This window comes from Ovis aries, chromosome 19 (genome assembly GCF_016772045.2).
Source record: "Ovis aries strain OAR_USU_Benz2616 breed Rambouillet chromosome 19, ARS-UI_Ramb_v3.0, whole genome shotgun sequence".
NCBI classification, from domain to species: Eukaryota; Metazoa; Chordata; class Mammalia; order Artiodactyla; family Bovidae; genus Ovis; species Ovis aries.
In genome coordinates, this window is record NC_056072.1 from 36,949,018 (window position 1) to 36,970,941 (window position 21,924).

Below are 21,924 nucleotides of genomic sequence, written 5' to 3' on the forward strand. Positions count from 1 at the left end.
CAGGCAGATTCTTTACCAACTGAGTTAATAACTACTAGGGAGAAAATGTGATTGGGATATTATTTGAAATTAATCAAAAAGTATGAAAATAAATTTTATTTTTTCTTACGTTCAACAAAATTACATTTTGATTTTACCCATGCCCAGGTTTTTAGAATGGAGAATATGTCAATGGATAAATATTTTTGCCTAAGTTTTTGAGTCAAGTTATATAACATCAGAGTGGTACATTCTTTGCTTAAAGTTTGAGCTCAACAGTAAAATCTGAAAAGGAATCATTTTTTAAAAAGCTTCCTGAGATTTTTTTTTATTTACTTTCCCAACAATCTCTCTTGACATTTGGAGAACTAAATTATTCCTTCTGAAGCAGCTGTCCTCTCATCTTCTTTGTCCATTTTCTTTCCTTTCCTTAAATGTCTGACTGGTCTAACTCTGTCGTGTTGGCCAGTGTTTTGGCACTTGACTCAAGCTGTTCTCTAACATTACTCTTTCAGCTTCACTGATTATTTCATCTTTTGCAATATTTGCAGTAGATTCATTCATTCTCCCTCCCCCCTCAAAAAAAAACTATTTTTGAGCATCTACCATGTGTTCTTTCAGAAGCTGAGATATAACTGTGAACAAAACAGTCCAAAAATCCTTGCTTACATTCTTTTTCTGGGAGAGTGGAGACAGCATAAACAAAGTGCTATGGAGAAAAATTAAGCTAGGAATTGGATAAAAAGTTTGGATGGAAGGGATTTGAAGGTTTAAAAAGAATGATCCAGGTAGGCTTTACCATGCAACAAATTATCTCATGATCTAGTGACTTAGAATCAAGTGTAAACAGTATACATGTTTCCATGTGTCAGGAATCTGGCAGCAGCATAGCTGGGTGCTTCTGGCTTGCGGTCTCTCCTGAAGTGGCTGTGAAGACTTCAGTTAGGGTTGTGATTCTATCTGAAAGCTTGACTGGGGCTAGCAGGTCCACTTAATTGCTCTTGGCAGAAGGCTTTGGTTCCTTGCTGCCTTTTGCAGAAGGCTTCTCAGTGGAGCTGCTTGAGTATCTTAACAATTCAGCAGCTGGCTTCTCCCAAAGCCAGAGATTCAAGGAAGAGCAAGGTGGAGTCCTAATGCCTTAGACATAGCCTTGGACATCACAGTATCCTAGTGATTATACAGTCAGTGCAACTCAGTGTAGGAGGGGACAGCACAAGGTATAATTATCTAAGGCAAGGATCGTTGGGACCATATTAGAGGCTGACTACCTCAGTGGGTCTTGCCAAAGAAGTGATATTTGAGCATCATAGTGGTCATGGATTTTCAATTTCAACATCTGTCAAAACAGGACAACAAAGATTCAATAGGTTCAACTATTGAATGAAATATAAAGAGTTATTTGGGTGGGAACCAGTTTTATAAATGTTCATTTCATTAATAATATATTTTTAAATCATACGCTTTCTTTTTTTAAATTGAGGTAACTTTGGAAAAATGGTTTGGGTTCTCAAGATCATGGCTGAAATTCTGGAACAGGAACTATGAGGTCTCTGTGTTTATGTGTTCATATGTGTCTGTATGTGTGTTATAGATGTGTGATATTGCCAAAAGTTAATTCATAAAGGAGTTCTATTTAATTGACTTAAAGGAAATTAAATACTCATAAATATTCAAAAATACAAAATAATCAGGTCAGAATAAATTTCAGGCTCATATTATCTGAAAAATGTTCAGGACAAAATTGATTTCTGGTATTGAAAGTGGTTTAAGGTTTTTGGTGTGAGAAAACTAAGATCATGGGATCTGGTCCCATAACTTCATGGCAGATAGATGGGGAAACAGTGGAAACAGTGGCTGACTATTTTTCTGGGCTCCAAATTCACTGCAGATGGTGATTGCAGCCATGAAATTAAAAGACACTTACTCCTTGGAAGGAAAGTTATGACCAACCTAGATAGCATATTAAAAAACAGAGACATTACTTTGCCAACAAAGGTCCGTCCAGTCAAGGCTATGGTTTTTCCGGTGGTCATGTATGGATGTGAGAGTTGGACTATAAAGAAAGCTGAACACCAAAGAATTGATGCTTTTGAACTGTGGTGTTGGAGAAGACTCTTGAGAGTCCCTTGGACTGCAAGGATATCCAGCCAGTCCATCCTAAAGGAGATCACTCCTGGGTGTTCATTGGAAGGACTGATGCTGAAGCTGAAACTCCAATGCGTTGGCCACCTGATGCGAAGAGCTGACTCATTGGAAAAAACTCTGATGCTGGGAGGGATTGAGGGCGGGAGGAGAAGGGGGCGACAGAGGATGAGATGGTTGGATTGCATCACCGACTCAATGGACATGGGTTTGGGTGGACTCTGGGAGTTGGTGATGGACAGGGAGGCCTGGCATGCTGCAGTTCATGGGGTCACAAAGAGTTGTACACGACTGAGCACTGAACTGAACTGAAGTATAGACAAAGAGTTACAGATGGGCAGGATTTTCTAAGATTGGATTAAATTTGGTTGGGTAAATGGATTTTGTTAGGAATGGGCTAAGACAAGACTGGATTTGATTTGTCTCTCCAAAGTATTCTTGAAATGCTACTTTTGACAGATTGAGATGAGTTTCTTCACCTGTAAGTGATTTGTATCTGCTTTTGAGATCTTCCCTGATAGCTCAATTGGTAAAGAATCTGCTTGCAATGCAAGAGACCCTACTTTGATTCCTGGATCAGGAAAATCTGCTGGAGAAGGGATAGGTTACCCACTCCAGTATTCTTGGGCTTTCCTTGTGGCTCAGCTGGTAAAGAATCCACCTGCAATGTGGGAGACCTGGGTTCAATCCCTGGGTTGGGAGGATCCCCTGGAGAAGGGAAAGGCTACTCATTCCAGTATTCTGGCCTGGAGAATTCCATGAACTACAGTCCATGGGGTTACAAAAAGTTGGACACGACTAAGTGACTTTCACAATGTTGGCTTCTAACATTATGTAAGTTTCACATGTACAACATTATATTTCTACTTGTGTATATACTACAGCACACTCACTACAAAAAATGTAGTTTCCATCCATCACCGTCCAGTTGATCTCCTTACTCTTTTTGCCCTACCCTTGCCCACCCCCACCACTTCTCCTCTGGTAACCACATTCATTAGTTCCATCTGTAACCCTGTAACTGCAGGGCTTGTATCACAAACCCCAGTCTAATTAGCACTCTTGTGTTATATCTCAGCTGGTTTTCAAAGGCACCATGAAGGGTGGGTGTCTTTATCTCCACTTTAGAGATAAAGAAATCAAGACCAAGAGTGGAAAAGTGATGTCCCAAGGCCACATACTTGGGAAGTGGCAAAGCTCAGATTTGAGTCTGTGTGTGTCTGACTGAAAAGTCCACATTCTTCACACTCTATCGGCCTATCAATGTGTTCTTTCATTTTGCAAACAGAAAAATGGCAACAAATCAATGATTTCTTTTCTCACCACCAGCTTTATCAAGCAGTAAAGGCGAATTCTTGCTCAATGGAGACTTTGTTGTCACAATGTCCAAAAGGGAAATCCGTATTGGGAATGCTGTGATAGAATACAGCGGGTCCGACAACGTTGTGGAGAGAATCAACTCCTCAGGTCGCACTGAACAAGAACTTCTGCTTCAGGTAAAAACTTGGCCATGAGCCCATGCCCCTTTTCTAATTCCATGAGTTGCCAGGCCCACATCCATCCTCTCCATTTTCTCTGTGCATTCCAGGTATTGTCGGTGGGAAAGTTATACAACCCCGATGTGCGCTATTCTTTCAATATTCCTATTGAAGACAAACCCCAGCAGTTTTACTGGAACAGTCATGGACCCTGGCAAGCATGCAGCAAACCCTGCCAAGGTATCTACTTTTAGGTTGAGTTCAGGGGATTTGACATGGTTTTTAATTCTTTTATTTCTTTCTTTTTGTGGAGGCAGCCAAATGTATGTAATCTATACATTTTTCTATCTGCATCCATTTTCTAATCTTTCGCTACCTCTGTCTGGTTACTTTGGGCTGGCAAGTTGAACTATGTAAGGGATTTAGGACATGTTTGGTTTCCTCAGCATGTGTGAAGCCAAGCAAAATCAGTTCTGCCAAATTGACTTTCCCGAGACATAAATTTAGTAGTCATATTATATGCAATTTATCTGGTTTCCTTTTGTCTAATTTATGAGTTGGCAAACTACAGCCAGTGGGCCAAATACAACTCACTTCCTGCTTTTATAAATAAAGTTTTATTGGAACACAATTTTTTACATCTGTGAGTGGCTGCTTATGCCCTATAACAAGAGTTTAGTAGTTGCAATAGAGATCATATGACCCACAAAACCAAATATATTGACTATCTAACCCTTTCCAGAAAATGTTTGCCAGTCTCTGGTCTAGATAGTTGATAGAATAGGTTACTTTGTCTGAAAAATATTTTTTCCTCCTTGCTTAGGGGAGCGGAAACGAAAACCTATTTGCACCAGGGAATCTGATCAGCTTACAGTTTCTGATCAAAGATGTGATCGACTGCCTCAGCCGGCACCCATTACTGAACCTTGTGGCACAGACTGTGACCTGAGGTGAGGCCAGTGTTTCCTCTTGGTCTTTATTACTGAGTTGTGAAGGTTTGTAAGGAGCAGGTGGGATATTAGTCTTTAGGCCCCTTTCTTGTGTTTCAGTGAAATAAGCATTAGTCAATTTTCCATCCCTCTGAAACTGATTATCTAAGACATATGCCTGCAGATTTCTTGTTCTTTTCCTAAGAATTAAAAAAATAGCTAATACAGTGTGGCAGCTGCCCAAGAAAGTGCTCATTGGACCCTCGCAACTTGCTGCACAGGTATTATTATGACTGAGTTACATTGAATGCAAAAGTTTGTGGGGTTTTGGGTTTGTTTTTTTTTTTTTTTAAGTTTGTTTTTTTTCTGTTTGAAAGACTACAGAAAAGGAGAACCTCACCCATCAAAGTACCTTTAATAGTCAGTATCCACCCAGAATGTTTATCACCAGTATAAGAAGTTTTATATACATGAAAGTTGCAGTGCATTAAGGTAGTCATGGAAACAACTAGAGGAAAATTTATATACAGATGGCAACCCGCTCCAGTAGTCTTGCCTAGTAAATCCCATGAATAGAAGAGCGTGGTAGGCTACAGTCCATGGGGTCGCAGAGAGTCGGACATGACTGAGTGACTTAACTTTTCACTTTCGTGTAAACAGTTCAGTATTTAAGAAAAGTATGAAATTTGAGGCAGCAAATGGTGAGTGAGTAGAGAATTATAAAGCTTTTCCATTTTCCTGCAATCGACCATGTCATGTTTGAATGTTCACCAGCCTGGGGGTTGCATTGTATAGTCTACATGTCAGTTAAATGCAGGTAAGATAAGCTGATGCTTGTCCTCCTTTCAGAGAAGAAATTACCATCAGGGAATAGTTTGGGAAATTGTTAAGGTCTCATCATTCATAAATAGCAAAATGAACACAGAAATATTTTTTAGGTTCTGTGTCACCATGCCAAATCCTATCAAGTGGTATTGTCAGCTCCTAGGGCTGGAGTAAAGATTATTAAGTATCCTCAAGGCTCTGAGAAGAGAGGAGTGCTGTGATTAGCTAGTTATGTCTGGCAGTATTACGTTAGGCAGTATTAATTCATTTTGAGTTATGTTCGTATAAACCCATTGCTTCAGTCAGTGGAGTTAAATTAGTTAAATTAGACTTAAAGTCTTTTCATAAAATAATTAGCTAATTGCTGAACTGCATTAATCACTAAAACAGGGAAAAAAGATTGAGTTGGTAAATAGATTGCTTGATTTAACCTCATTAAATTGGGAAAGATGATATGATTAGCCTTATTTCAAATTATCACTGAAAATAATAATTAACTAGTATTAATTATTACTGTGAATATCATTCAGCAGTAGAGTGGACCATTTCCTAAGAACCATATTTAAATATTATGTTTTAATTCCTTGCTTGGAGGATCGCCTTGAGGGGAAAATGGCAACCCACTCCAGTATACTTGCCTGGAAAATTCCATGAACAGAGGTGCCTGGTTGGCTACAGTCCATGGGGTCACAAAGATTCAGATACAACTGAAGTGACTGAGCAAGCACGAATTATCCTAATATTTGTATATTGATTGTTATATAATCTTAACTAACATCCTACTTATTTGTATATCCTATAAAATTAATACAGTAATTCTTCAAACAGCACAGTGGTGTAAGTAGTATTATTATCTCCACTTCAGAAATAAGGAAAACAGAGTCTGAGAGAGGTATATCAAAGGTGATATTCTAAATTCCCCATTTGGAGAAAGTTACCTTTTTTTTTTTTTTTAATACTAACTTAAAAAAACTAAAAACCTAAACTGTACTGATACCAAAGGAGGAAAGTAGCTCAGGAACAGGCTTAGATGATGATGGCACCTCTGGCTGATTAAAGAAGAGGAAGTGAAGGAATTTTAGCCTTGCTTTTTGGTACAAGTATCTATGGTAGAAGTGACACACCTTGGGGATAATAATTTAGAAATAAAAATAAAAAATTATAAGTTTACTGCTAGTTTTCACAGCCTTATAACTAGACAGGTATATGCTCACATCTTAAGTAGAAGATCATGTTTGTTTTTTGGCTACACTGCAAGGCTTTTGGGATCTTAGTTCCTCAACCAGGAATTGAACCCAGGCCCTCAGCAGTGAGAGCAGAGTACTAACCAGTAGACCATCTGGGAATTCCCTCGAAGATCATGTTCATTTGTCAGCATTCAAATGCATATCTTGCTGGTGTTTACAGACTGTTGGAAGAATAAAGTTATTCATTGAACAATATGCAAATGCAGAAACACAGTTCAAATAAGCATTACTGTCTTCTCTCTGTCAACCTGAAAACTGCTATTAATTGTGATTTATATTAATTATTGCCAAGTATCTGTGTGCAAAATGGAAAAATAGTAGAGAGGATTGCCCTGGTTGCTCAAACGCTTAGTTTTCCCCAAAACATTTTTATGGAACACTAGTTCAGCAAGTTGATCCAGAGCAAACCAATATGTGAGAAGAATTACTGTCTCCTCTACTATGTGAAGATTTGTAGCTTGGATTAACAATTTGAGGGCCCTGAGAAGTTCTGCAATAGAAGAATCTACTTATATCAGTAGTTTCCCAAATTATTTAATGCCACAATGCCCACACACACCCACTGCTGCTGCTAAGTCGCTTCAGTCGTGTCCGACTCTGTGTGACCCCATAGACGGCCGCCCACCAGGCTCCCCCGTCCCTGGGATTCTCCAGGCAAGAACACTGGAGTGGGTTGCCATTTCCTTCTCCAATGCATGAAAGTGAAAGGTAAAGTGAAGTCACTCAGTCGTGTCCGACCCTCAGCGACCTCGTGGACTGCAGCCTTCCAGGCTCCTCCATCCATGGGATTTTCCAGGCAAGAGTACTGGAGTGGGGTGCCATTGCCTTCTCTGCCACACACCCACAGAGAAATATAATTTTTTTCTGTTCTCATTTATTAACAAACACTTTGCCTTTCTGCAATATAAATTGTCACATGACATGAATGAATAAATTCAAAACACTGAAGGTGAGATGACTTTCCAGGTGAGAATAATGAAGTGAGTAATAGCATTTTGAGACCTTTCCTAAGGCAGTACTGTGACCTTTCCACAGACTACATTCTCTGCCCGAATTCCGGGGATTGTGCGAACATCAGGGAAACTCTAGCACACTGTTCCAGCCCAAGCTGCTGGTGTGCTTTCTTTTGGGGAGGGAAGGAGGATTCCTGCCTCCCTTTTCCAGGATGGAAAATAACCTTTCCACAAGGAAGTGATGATGAAGGCAAAGAGAAGGTAACCAGGAATCAAAGGGCAGATGGAAGTTTCAGATGCCTCTATTGAACTAGTCCACATTTCTTGGCTCACTTCCTTAGGGAAGTGAGAGTTTGCCCAGATTAAACTTTGACAGGATGAGATAAAGCATTGTTGTACAATCCCCATATAACATCTTCCGGTTAGAACAAATCCGCCAAATACTGTGTCACTCTCACAGAACATCTCAGTAGCCCACTTTATATGCCAAATGTAGAAGTGGGTCAACTCTGACCTACTTTTGAGCATTTGTGAGAAATTCCAAGATAAGCGTGTGTCCAGCGCTCCTCTTCTTCCTGAGTGTAGAAGGGAGAACTCTTAGGGCTTTGGTATTTGACAAACCACCGAGTTTCTGAGCAGGAGAAAATTAATGATTAAGAGTGAAATCATCCTTTTGGGATTGCTAAATTTGATCAATGTAACATGTCTGAAGCTCATTTATTTAGACTGTTCTATTCAAGTAATTTTTTTTTTTCTTTTTAAAGCACTAGCCCCATTGCTGGAGTGTTGAAAGAGCCACTTGATTTATCAGTACATACTGAGCACCTCCTGTGTGCCGAGAAAGGCTTATTATATGTGCTAGGGATACAAAGTTGACACAAGTTTGTAAACTCAAATCTAATTTTAAAAGTGAATAATTGTGGGGCCGGAAGGGATAGATAGGTGGAGCATAGAGGATTTTTAGGTCCATGTGATACTATAATGGTGGATATGTTTCACTATACATATGTCCAACCCATGGAATATACAGCATCAAGAGTGAAGTCTAAGGAAAGATTTCAGTGATAATGATGTGTCAACAAAGATCCATCAGTGTGACATATGTACACTCTGGTGGGGGTGTGTTGTAATCAGGAGGCTGTGCATTTGTGGGAGCAGGAGTGTATGGGGGCAGGGGTGTTTGGAAATCTCTGTACCTTCCTCTCAGTTTTGTCATGGAACCTAAAATTGCTCTAAAAACATTAGTCTTTAAAAAAAAAATGGTAATTGAGTTATATATATGGTCCATACAATCTTTATTCATCAAGTAAAGTTTATGATACTTGAAATTCAGTTATAGTTCCAATTAAATATTTAATTAATTGCAATCCATTCCTTTATTAATTCATAGAATGTCCATTGAGCATTTTCCAGCACGTGGCCACCTAGAAGTTTCCGAGAGAATGTTTCCAACAGTCGTTCGTTCTCTGTTAAAAAGCAACCTACTTGACAAACAAAATGCTGGGTTGCATGAGTCTTTTAAATATAAAATTGTTTTTTTTTTTTTTTGCTCTGTTGAATTCCTTTTTTTTAATTTTTACTTGCTTGAATTTCAGATTGACTGTATTGGGGGAGAATCTTCATAAAGATAGAACCTCTGACTGTCATTCTGTGACTTTAATGTATGTTGGCAATGATGAAAAATACATGGAAATGTCGGTTTCAAATTGAATTTCAGTGACTGACTGTGGGTTCATGGTATTTAAAGAAGAAAACAGAATTCAGCTCTTCTACCAGTTGAGTCTAGACAAGACATATATATTTAACAGTAATATTGGTTTCTCCCCCATGGTTTGTGTGTAGGTGGCACGTGGCCAGCAGGAGTGAATGTAGTGCCCAGTGTGGTCTAGGTTACCGCACATTAGACATCTACTGTGCCAAGTACAGCAGGCTAGATGGGAAGACTGAGAAGGTTGATGACAGCTTTTGTAGCAGTCACCCCAAACCAAGCAACCAGGAAAAATGCTCAGGAGAATGTAACACTGGTGGCTGGCGCTATTCAGCTTGGACTGAAGTAAGTTGGTTCTTATTCAGAGAGTCTTCTTGAATGTTAAATCTGATTAGCTGATGATGACTCCTTACAGAGCTGCATTGAGGAAACCTCATTAAGAGTACCATGATTGACTTATAATGCCTGCCCTCATTCAAACTACAGAAAAGAGTAGTAAAATCGATCTGTGACGTCTGGTGTGGGCATAGCGTATGGAAAATTGGAAGTAGTGGAACAACTTAGCCAAACACTTGTTTCATATCCCACAGACCATTTCTGATTTTGTTGTCCTATACCAGTTTGCTAATATTGGCTTTGTTATGAACCTGGTAAATAAATTGATACCATAAACATATACCCCTAAAAAGAGCAAGTAGAACTGACCAGGCTTTGTTGGGTGGTTGTTTCCTTAGAATTGGAAGAGACAAGATAGCCTAGCCAGTATCTTAAGCATGCTTGATGAGAAACTTAGCAACACTTTGGCTTCATTTTTTTTTTTTTTCCTTTCAGTGTTCTAAAAGCTGTGATGGTGGAACCCAGAGAAGAAGGGCTATTTGTGTCAACGCTCGTAATGATGTACTGGATGACAGCAAATGCACTCATCAGGAGAAAGTCACCATTCAGAAGTGCAGTGAGTTCTCCTGTCCAGAGTGGAAATCAGGAGACTGGTCAGAGGTGAGATGGGAAGGCTGTTAATTCCCCAACAGGTCATCTCTGATGCTCAGTTCTGAGCCTCTCCAGGTCAGTCCAAAGTTAAACCAGCTGCACCTTTCTCCCACCTCCCATTGAAGAAACAACTCTTCTTCCACCCACCTGTGATTGTCTTACTGGACATGACTGATCCATGGGTGATCTCAGAGTTGCAGTGGGTTTAGCTGGATCACCCACCATAAATAGCTTCTGTTGGGGATTTTTGAAGTTCTAGTCCCTCACCTTCTTTCCTCTTTCAGACCTGGCTAAGTTGCTATAAAGGAAATCAGAGCTTTATTAATTATAAAGCTGCACTGGTTTAGATTTGAAGTTTTTTTAAAAAAAATGAGATTCCCTGATTGCTTATCTTTGAAATTAGAGAACTGAACCCTAACAAGTGACCTATTTGATTACCCATCCAGTTGCTAGTGGAAAACTTGGGGAAAAAGAAAAAGGACCAGGCTGAGTGTTCCAGGTTTATGCTTTGCTTGTCTCTTATTTGAGGAAGCATATCAGATTATTTAGAAAGGTGATCCCGGGACAACAAGAGAAAGAAGATGAAGCCTCTTTCTCAATTTTATGAACAGTGCTAGTATTTCCCAATGAGACTGTCTCTGAGCAGGTACCCCCCTCCACGCACCGCCCCCAATGCACCTTCCTTCAGAGGAACACATGGCAAGGGAACAGAAATTGTCTTATTCATTGGGCCAAGTCAGGAATGTGGGGGGAGAGATATTTCTACAGCTTCTGTATCCATTCCCTTATCTCATTCAGGTAAGTGAAATATTAACTGTATACTTTCAACATTAATTAAAATTTCAGTCTTAAAAGAATACTGTTAATGTCTCTAAATGGCAGAAAAGTAACAGTACATGTGATTAACAGTGTCTGTCTCCTGGACAGATTAACAGGAAAGCTAGTGCTTGTGTTTATGTTAAAAGCAGCCTTAGCTTCAATCTTGATCCCATATTTGGTTTAAAACAAAAAAAATGAAAGAAGGCATTGGATTTAAGTTCTACCTAGATAGCTAATACTAGATAAAGTATCATATCAAGTTATGTAACAAACCTTTCCAAAAACAGATAATGAAATAGAGGTGGGAAATATCAAAATATATATTCAGTATGATCTATATGTTCTATAGCTAAAAGAGGAAAAGAGCAATATTTTAATAATGGTATCCCTAGGTAGATAGTGAGACTTGGGGCTCATTATATTTTTCTCTTTTATGTTTTTCTGTATTTTTCAAGTTTTCTACAATGAATGTAGATAACAGTGATTATTATATTTAAGACTCCTTAAATGAACACGCGCTAAGCACTTCACTTGGGTTTTTCTTACTCAGTTTTCACAATTGCTGGCCATTAACACTATTGTATTCCCATTGTACAGCCAAGAAAACTGAAGTACTGGTAGATCACTTAACTTAGTATCCATAGTCAATTGTATTAGGTTAAAACCCAAGTTAATCTGACTCGTAAATTCCCTACCCTTAACTCGTATGCTGCCAAGCCATGGATGCTATTTTTCAGGATTTCAGAGCATGATGCTGTGTGAAATTTGTGCTGTGCTTGAAGCTGGCCCAGAGCCTGGGTAAATACAGAATGAATGAACGGATGAGTGACGGAGCCGAAAGCATGCGGCTTGATACGGTTTCAGATTGCGATGAGAGAGAGAGAGAGAAGAATCGCTCTGGGAAAAGAACACACCTGGTTTTGCTAATCGATGACTAATCCGCAAGAACCAGAGTGCATTGTTCAGAAATGACCCTGACTAGCTGTGCCTTTTCTTACAGTGCTTGGTCACCTGCGGAAAAGGGCATAAGCACCGCCAGGTCTGGTGTCAGTTTGGCAAAGATCGATTAAACGATAGAGTCTGTGACCCTGAGACCAAACCAACCTCCATGCAGACCTGTCAGCAGCCAGAATGTGCGTCCTGGCAGGCGGGTCCCTGGGGACAGGTATTTTGAATGATAAAGTTCTTAACTACATTCTTTCCTTCTTATCTGGAGCAGGCCTGCAGAGGGGCATTCCAGTGGCAGGGATTTCACCACTGTAGCATGTGGCATGCACAGTCCCTCTGTGGCGCCAAGCGCTGGAAACCCTGTAACCGTTCTGCCACACTTCTGAGGGTGGTTGTTCCCCTCCTGGAGCTGATCATTCCCTTTCCAGGCCCACGTGTGGGCGTTCGCCCTTGGGTTAAAACTGTAGATTGAGCACACGCACATTGGAACAAATTCACAACAGATCTCCTCGCGCCTGGCTGATGCTATCTACTAGCATGCGGCTGTGGGTCTGTAACAGAATGTGACCCAGCGCCAGTGTCTTTGGCAGGAGGGTCTGGGCTGGGATTTGAAAGGGATGTTTTAGCTCCCAATGTCATGCTTCCTGAGCTCACCTCTTAAAAATGAGTCAAGCTTTTCAAACAAAATTAATTAGATCAAAGTTTGCAGGCATCCTCTCTCTTTGAAAGAATCTCTTCCAAGTCCCTGTTGTTGGTTTCACAGTCATTTGAACTATTCTGAAAGGAGAGAGTGAGAATCTCCCTTGGGCTTGCATTTAAGAAGTCACGACTCTTAGAATTAAGTCTTTCCTAATATAGAAGCAAAAGCGTTCTGGGTACTATTTAAGTAGCACTCCACGTTCCCTAGAGAAGCAGAGCAGCTGTTTGCTGTCACTTACGTAATCTCTCTAAGACTGCCTCTCCCTCCACCCAGTCTAACCACAGCCACAGACTCGTCAGCCCCCTGGCTTATGTCTTCATTTCTAGCATGCGTGAAGTGAATGAGAGCAGCTTTATTACTGCACCCTTACAGTTTCTACCATTCACACTGGGGCTCTTCCAAATATGCCCTGTTAACACAGCATCCCTGGTGGTCAGAATGGTTGATCATGTTTGATCACACTCAGTAAATGGGTGGAGTCTGCCTACACTCCACACCTTGCCTCCTTTTTGTCTACATCTGCATATCTCTTGTGGAGAGTGCATCTCAGGGCCACTGTTAAGATTTGAAGATAACATCTTTTAGAATTAACTGACTTTTTTTTTTTTTTTTCCATGTCTATGGCATGTCAGTCTTAGCCAGAGATGTGTCCTTCCTCTGACTAAACATACAGTTCACGGTAACCAACTGTTCTTTGTTGTTGTTTTTTTTCCCTTAATATTATTGAAGTTTTACAAAAAGCAATTTAGCAAAAAGGAGATAGCCATACTCCTAACTCTGTATTTCAGAGTTAATACATTTATGATTTTATGTTTTAAAAACTAGTATTAGAATTGTACTTATTTTGTTAACTGAAGTAAAACGCATGTAACAAAATTAACCATTTTGAAGTGAACAAATCAGTGACATGTAGTACATTCAGAATGTTGTGCAACCTCCACCTCTGTCTAGTTCTGAAACATTATATCACGCTAAAATACTCATCAAGCTGTTATTTCCCATTTCTCCTTCAAGCCTGTAGCCAGCATTCTGCTTTCTAGCTCCACGAGTTTACCTATTGATTTCATACAAATGAAATCATGCAATACATGATTGTTTGGGTCTCCAGCTTCTTTCACATAGCATAATGTTTTTGAGGTTCATCATGCTGTAGCACACATCTCTACCTCATCCTTTTTATGTCTGCATAATATTCCATGTGTGCATATATTGTAATTTATCCACTTATCCCTCTAAGGATATTTGGGTTGTTTGCACTTTTTGGTCATTGTGAATAGAGCTTAATTCTTCTACAAATGTTTGGTAGAATTTACCAGTGAAGCCCTCTGGTCTTAAGACTTTTTTTTATTATGAGATCTTTGATTGATGAGTCAATATTTTTATTTCTTTTTCATTTACTCTTAAGTCAGATTTTGTGATTTGTGTGTTTCTGGATAGTTTGTATGGGTTTGGAAATTCATGTGTTTCATCTCGATTGGCTAATATCTTGGCATAGAATTGTCCATACTACTTTCACTATCCCTTTTTATTGCTATAGAGTCAGGACCAGTGCGCTCACTTTCATTTCTGCTTTTAATTGTTTGCCTCTTCTCTGTTTTACTTTTAATCAGTCTATGTAAAGGTTTATAAATTTTGTTATCTTTTTAAAGAACCCTCTTCTTTAGGAAAACCTGATTCTGCCACTTTTTGCCAGTTTGATAGTTTTTACAGAGAGGGAGAATGGATCAGTTCTTTACTCTCTGCCCTTTCCATGACATTACTCACTCTACTTACTGTTTCTTAACCACTTTTAAATATAACAGTTAGCCTTAGTGGACATATTTCCTTTATGATCTGTTTGCTATGGTGCATTGAATTGACTTTGGTTCTTTCCTATTTAGGTGGTTTCTAATATTTTGTCTTTTATAAATAATATTGTGATGACCATTCTTGTATAGAAATATTGATGCAAACTGTATTTCTTTAGGGAAAATTTTCAGAAGTCAAATAAGAACTTTGCAAAGTACCTATTTTAGCCACAGCATTCTGCTAGGTATAGTGTGAAAGATGTAAAAATGATTGACATGTACTCTCCTCTGTCCAGGGGTTCGCAATCAAGGAATTAAACTACAAACATCATTCCTATGGGAGGTAGAAGTAATTCCATGTGATATCTCGATAATTAACCAGTGTAATTTGTACAAAGTAGAATTACCTGCTCTTAACTAATTTCTTGGGGTGCCAGTCCTCTGGCCCACTATGATGGAAATATTTTTTCTCTTGTGAATGTTAACGGGTGAAGTTAGGGAAAGAGAACATTTGCTAGATTGTACATCCTTTCTGTCTTATTTCTTCCCCTCAGTGCAGTGTCACTTGTGGACAAGGATACCAGCTAAGAGCAGTGAAATGTATCATTGGGACTTACATGTCAGTGGTGGATGACAATGACTGCAATGCAGCGACTCGACCAACTGACACCCAGGTAAGGCCCCTTTGTCTAAATCAGTTATTGACCTTGGGCACTATGATGCCAAAACTTCCCAGGAGCTCCTTTCATAGGTAAGTATGTAGGTAGAGGAAACAGTAGATTAACTAAATTGTTCTGGATTTACTTATGTGTTATATTCTGGATCTCATTTTTTGATGTAGTACTTTTGTCTTCTCTATTTTTTTGAATTGTATGTAGATTCTGATTCTGATTCTGAATTGTATATAGATTCTTAATTCTGATTCTTCCTAGGTGGTGAAGATTGACTCTTTGTGCTGGTTTTCTTGAACTCAGATTTTTTTTTTTAATAATTCCAATGTCAGTCAGTTCAGTTGCTCAGTCGTGTCCGACTCTTTGCAACCCCATGAACTGCAGCACGCCAGGCCTCCCTGTCCATCACCAAATCCTGGAGTTTACCCAAACTCATGTGCATCAAGTCGGTGATGCCATCCAGCCACCTCATCCTCTGTCGTCCCCTTCTCCTCCTGCCCCCAATCCCTCCCAGCATCAGGGTCGTTTCCAGTGAGTCAACTCTTCGCATGAGGTGGCCAAAGTACTGGTGTTTCAGCCTCAACATCAGTCCTTCCAGTGAACACTCAGGACTGGTCTCCTAGTTGGATCTCCTTGTAGTTCAAGGGACTCTCAAGAGTCTTCTCCAACACCACAGTTCAAAAGCATCAATTCTTCGGCACTCAGCTTTCTTCACAGTCCAACTCTCACATCCATACATGACCACTGGAAAAATCATAGCCTTGACTAGACGGACCTTAGTCGGCAAAGTAATGTCTCTGTTTTTTAATATGCTATCTAGGTTGGTCATAACTTTCCTTCCAAGGAGTAAGTGTCTTTTAATTTCATGGCTGCAGTGACCATCTGCAGTGATTTTGGAGGGTTCCAAAATTCCAAAATTCAGCAAATGGTATCATATGTTCAGGCTGCATGTGTTGGAGCTGTCTTGCTGCAGCTCACAAGTGATGGTTGGTAAATTTGCAGAAATTTTGCAAGCTGGTTGTTATATACTGCCATTGTTGAAAATTGAAAATAAAAACCTATAAGTAAATAGATAATATTAAAAATAGGTTGAGAAATAGTCAGAGCTTTTCACTTTCTAATTATCTTCCTATATTTTACTATTTTATTTCTTATTATTATGGTTTACATTACATTTGTATGTATTTGCATGGTGAAAATACTGTATAATGGTGAACCATTGCACATCCTTTCCCAGTCTATGTTCACTGATATTAACTTGTTAAGTTGACATTGGCCATAGTGAGAGTACTTATACCACAGAAATCAGCAAAAGCGTGTTAACTGGGAAGTATTAGCTGTGACATCTGAACAATCAAGAAATGAAGGCTTAGCAACTCCCTTAGAAATTCACAAAGTATATTTCTAAGTTATTCAGTAATATTCATGAACTGACTATAGGGAAGCTTCTGCATTTGTAGCATGTGAATAAATTATTCACTGTGTGCCAAGTTCCCTGTGCCTTTCTTTGGACCCAGGTAGAAGAATCAGCAAGCTGGTCCACTGGAGCAAGCTAACAGAATTTCTTGTTTGGTCTGTAAGCTTCCTGAAGGCACTTCAGCCCCAAGCCTCTAGCACTTTGCACTGTGCCCAGGGCTTCCTGAGAATTTAATGGGTATGCATTTAATCAAAGAACATTTGATAACCACTGATGCTTGGAATGGTAGTGATCAGGTGTGGATTTTCGTTTTCCCATTTGTAAATCTGGGAATATTATCTATGCATGGATAACCTCAATCCACTATAGGAATTTCCTCTGACTGAGGGGTGTGATACAAATTCTAGGCTTTGGGATATTGAACACACCTCTTATAGCTAGATTTGACCTTCTTCAGGGCTTCAGGAGGTATCTTCAGGTACACTTGGAAAGCACATTCATGGCTAGCAAAATCTGGCTAGGAAACAAAATGTAGGAATGGAATTTGGCATTCAGAATTTGTTTTTAAGTAACAATAATTTTAAAAGGGCATATTGCTTTTTCATAAATTATGTGCCATTTTATAATATTTTTCTTCACACAAATAGGTAAATAAATATGCTTTTGAAAATCATGAAGTAGGGAGTTCCCTGCTGGTCCACTGGTTAAGACTTACTGCTTCCACTGCCGGGGGCACGGGTTCAATCCCTGGTTGGGAAACTAAAATTGCAAGTGGCATGAGGCATGGCCAAAAAAAAACAGAAAGAAAATCATAAAGTAAACTCCTGCTCTGTATTAAGGCACCCACAAAGGGACTCAGATTATATCCCATTTTACAGTTGAATTTGTGGTTGGAACTGAGAGATGTCATGTGAAAATAAAAGTGTTAGTCACTCAGTCTTCCCCGACTCTTTGCAACTCCATGGACTGTAACCCACCAGGTTTCTCTGTTCGTGGAATTCTCCAGGCAAGAATACCAAGAATGGAGTGGGTTGCCATTCCCTTCTCCAGGGGATCTTCCCAACCCAGGGGTTGATCCCAGTTTTCCCACATTGCAGGCGGATTCTTTACCGTCTGAGCCACTAGGGAAGCCCAAGATGTACTGTGACTTGTCATGTGACTTGCCCCAAATCACACTGAAGCCGGAGATCTTAGAATTATCGGTAGTTATATTCCTATGTGCCATGGCTGAAAGGTAACTTTGGCTCTTTCTTCCCATCCTCTTCTAGGACTGTGAATTGCCATCTTGTCAGCCTCCCCCAGCTGCCCCGGAAGCAAGGAGAAGCACACACAGTGCGCCAAGGACCCAGTGGCGGTTTGGGTCCTGGACTCCAGTAAGAAGTACAATGGAAGAAGTGGAGAGGGTGGAAGGAGAGGCAGATATTCTCTGACATGACTTTAGGAAGTAGGTTACTATCCAGTGAATGACCATTTCAAGTAACCTGTCTGCATTATTTCACCCCAACACCCAGTGCTCAGCCACTTGTGGAAAAGGTACCCGGATGAGATATGTCAGCTGTCGGGATGAGGACGGCTCTGTGGCTGATGACAGTGCCTGTGCGACCCTGCCTAGACCAGTGGCAAAGGAGGAATGTTCTGTGACTCCCTGTGGGCAATGGAAGGCTCTGGACTGGAACCCTGTAAGCAAGTGAATTCTTTGGAATTGGGAGAGGACTGGGGGAGCCGTAAGAAGGATGACTAGTCATGGGTCAAGAAGGTCAATCAGTACTATTTTAGAATTGGACTTTGGTTTGTGAGTTATTTTTCTCCATGTATGTGCAGCTGGTATGAATCGTAGCCAGATGTGCAAGAAGTGCACATTTCTTCAAAATGTGTAAATTAATGTATAGTCTACTTAAGCCCACATCCTGTTGGGCTGATTGAAAAATGCAGTTTTAATTGAGCCAAGCCACATTAGAATGTAGCAGGCTTGTGGAGTGCCAGAAGTGGCAGGGAGAAGTAGAGGAGTAAAGGGGAGCCTCAGCTTGAATCTGGGTGCCTCCTGCATCCTATGGTTCCCTGAAATCCTGTGCCTCTGCTTCCCTGCCAAGAGTAAGAAGTGGGAATCCTCAGCTAACGCTATGGATCCAGCCTCCTGTGCACACTGAGAATCACCTGTGGACTTTTATAAACATAGGAAAAGCCTTTGTCTTCAGGTAGCTGCTGCTTTCTGCTTTGCAAAAAGCTTCTGAGTCCAGGAAATCCAAAGCTCAGGATAGGTAAAGAGAATGGAGGTGAATATCTCAATAAACATCATTAATACATATGTGAAATCTGAAAGAAAATCCAAAACTGTGAAAATCCAAATCTTTGGATCCAGAGAGAGCTGTGTAAACATCCAGACCTTGATGTTAACTGGCTGCATGACCTTGAGCAGTCTGGTGTAAATCCTTGAACTTCAGTTTCTTCTGCTCTCAAAAGAGGCAAAAAAGAATAGCTTATAAGATTATAAGAATTGTTTGAGAGTCTGTCTGTTAAATGCTTAGAATGAAGAAGATGCTCAGTAAGTGGTAGCTAACCTCACTCTTGTGCACTGAGCTTCCAAACATACACACACAGATGTCTTTCACATCCATCAGTCTACTCACCAGGTATTTGTAAAACTTACTAAGAAAGGGCAGTGACTGACAAATAAGAAAGTCCTTGCCTTTATGAAGATCATGACAGTGGCATTTCCAGTCAATGAGCAAATAATGATATAACTATATGATATAGCACCAGATACTGATAAGTACTAGAAAAAAGGTCAAGCACAGTGATGGTGGAGAGAAGGAGATGATGTGCTGTTAGACAAGGTAGTCAGAAAAGTCCCCACATTGCTCTGACCAGCGCTTGCATGAAGTGAAGCAGTGAGCCACATGGATATCTGTGTTGTGCAGTGGAAAGTAGAGTGGCTGCAAAGACCCTGAGATTGGTGTGTTCTTGGCCTAGTCAAAAAACATCCATAAGGTCACTGGGGCTAGAGTGCAGTGTATAGAGAATAAAAAGAGATGTGTCAAAAAGGTAGCCAGTGACCACATCATGAAGGGCCTACCAGGTCAAGGAAAGGACTTTAGACATGACTCTCAGTGAATTAGGCAGTCACTAGATGAATAACATGATCTGAGTTTTGTTCGCAAGGGTCATGGTTTATGATATGGTTAACATATCTGTGGATAACAGACTTGGATTGTGGGTGAAAGCATCAAGATTACAAACAGGACCCCAGCTGAAAGGCCACTGCAATAGTCCTGGCGGGGGAAGGTGGTGGCCTGGACCAGGGAGGCAATGGCAGAGATGATGGGAAGTGGCTGATTGGGGGTGTATTTTGAATATCCACAACAGGCATTCTCCATGAAATGGCCTTGTGGTGGGAAGAAAAGGGGAGAGACTGGGATGTGAAAAGTGAAAGTGTTAGTCACTCAGTCATGTCTGACTCTTTGTAACCCCATGGACTGCAGCCCTCCAGGCTCCTCTGTTCATGGGATTCTCCAGGCAAGAATACTGGAGTGGGTAGCCATTCCCTTCCCCAGGTGACCTTCCTGACCCAGGGATGAAAACCGGGTCTCCCACAGTGCAGGCAGATTCTTTACCATCTGAGCCTCCAGGATATATGCCAGGTTTTTGGCCTGAGCAACTGGCTGAATATCCTTTCTCTTTCCCTTTCTGAACATCCAATGTAGTGCTCCGTGACATGTGGGCAAGGTAGGACGACCCGGCAAGTGGTCTGTGTCAACTACAGTGACCACGTGATCGATCAAAGTGAGTGCGACCCAGATTATATCCCAGAAACTGACCAGGACTGTTCCATGTCACCATGCCCTCAGTGGACCCCAGACACAGACCTTTCTCAGAACCCTTTCCTGAATGAGGACTATCACCCCAGGAGCATCAGCCCTAGCCGCACCCACGTGCTCGGAGGAAATCAGTGGAGGACAGGCCCCTGGGGAGCGGTAAGTATTCCCTCAAGTCTTTCCCAAATTTGCCTTCTTCTCTTTCACATGATATAGTGCTCAGAGAGAAACAGACTAGAAACACCTCTGGAACATTTTTATCTCAGGAGGGATTGATGTGCATTTTTCATTTGTTGGGGTTAATTGTAGTCCCGGAAGAGGTGTCACTTGAGACAACTCTAAGCTACCTTAGCCTCTAACCAGGTGGAGGAGGGGGTGTCACTGCTGGGTGACTTGATCAGGTGGCTTCCTAGAAGGTACTGTGAAGGCCATGATGATTGATCCTGGAGCTGGCAGACGGCTCCTTCTTACCTGAAGGAAAATTCAAAGGGCAGAAGAACTTCTCTGAAAGGAAATTTTTAATGAAAGTCATTTTCCTTCTTGCTCTTTTCCAGATGAGTGCAGTGTTAAAGTGGCACAATTGCTATGCCATTTGTAGTAGCGGATTAGGAGAGAAACACTCAGCCGGGTAAAATCTGTGCTTAGAGGAAAAATACCATTGGTATTTTTAACTGCAAAGGTTAAAAATATTAAAATCTCTCATTTAATGGTTAATTGCAAAGGCTTTGAGAAAAGTTGCCTCTGTTTGATCCAAGGACTTACACTTTCCAATTTTGGGGTCTTCAGCTGGTCCTCTTTCCAATTTGAGCCTGTTTCATCATCTCTAAAACAAAGTTAATGATAGTAGCGACTTTGCTGGGTTGTTGTAAGAATTAAATCAAGCAATGCAAATACTGTTTCACACTCTCCCTGCCATAGAGTGAAAATTAAATATTGATGATTATTGTTACCATTATCTTTATCCTTCAAATTAGGAAGAATGTGACAAATAGTATTTAACATTCAAAGGAAAAATATGCTCTCAAAAGTTCTAGAAATTTTTACTGAACAGTTTTCCAAAAAATAATTATACTCTGGAATACTGGACATGTCTAAAGGAGCTACAGGAAGGGTAGGGCAGCAGGAGATCCTGGGGGAGGTTTGGGGAGTTTGGTGTTTATTAATCTCTCATGAAGTCTTCTTTTTAATTGTTTATTATTTGTTTCCTTCTAGTACTGCTAACCGTGTTTAATTATTTCTGGACTAAAAAGCTTTAGAAGGAACCGGTTAGTTTTCCACCATAGTTATGTTTCAATGAATTAGGCTTACTTTCCTATGATGTTGATGGGCCCTAAGGGTTTTTATACACTGCACCTCTTGATTGTAAGCAGAACATCTGCCCAGGACCTTTAACACCTCATTCTCCTCCCTTTCTTTCCACTTTGAAGCTTCTCTTGCCTAGGTTAGAAGAAATTTGGGTTCTATGAAATTAAAGAGTGATCAAGCGAGGTCATCACTGAGTGTCCCATGATTTTTCTAGTTG

The 21,924-nt window shown here is 40.4% G+C and overlaps 1 protein-coding gene across 9 annotated transcripts in view; it reads left to right on the forward strand.

The window, feature by feature from the left end:
* The window catches only part of ADAMTS9 (ADAM metallopeptidase with thrombospondin type 1 motif 9), a 162,402-nt gene that overhangs the window by 65,332 nt on the left and 75,146 nt on the right, over positions 1 to 21,924 (forward strand). For 5 of the 9 annotated variants that reach the window (XM_060402249.1, XM_015102339.4, XM_042236610.2 and 2 more), the window contains exons 17-26: positions 3,451 to 3,617; positions 3,710 to 3,839; positions 4,423 to 4,549; positions 9,396 to 9,606; positions 10,093 to 10,257; positions 12,068 to 12,232; positions 15,057 to 15,176; positions 17,859 to 17,963; positions 18,102 to 18,269; positions 20,292 to 20,561. In XM_060402249.1, coding sequence (XP_060258232.1) covers positions 3,451 to 3,617; positions 3,710 to 3,839; positions 4,423 to 4,549; positions 9,396 to 9,606; positions 10,093 to 10,257; positions 12,068 to 12,232; positions 15,057 to 15,176; positions 17,859 to 17,963; positions 18,102 to 18,269; positions 20,292 to 20,561 — 1,628 coding nt within the window. The remainder of the gene's footprint in view (positions 1 to 3,450; positions 3,618 to 3,709; positions 3,840 to 4,422; positions 4,550 to 9,395; positions 9,607 to 10,092; positions 10,258 to 12,067; positions 12,233 to 15,056; positions 15,177 to 17,858; positions 17,964 to 18,101; positions 18,270 to 20,291; positions 20,562 to 21,924) is intronic. The other 4 variants (XM_060402251.1, XM_042236611.2, XM_060402252.1 and 1 more) reach the window with 1 other exon arrangement.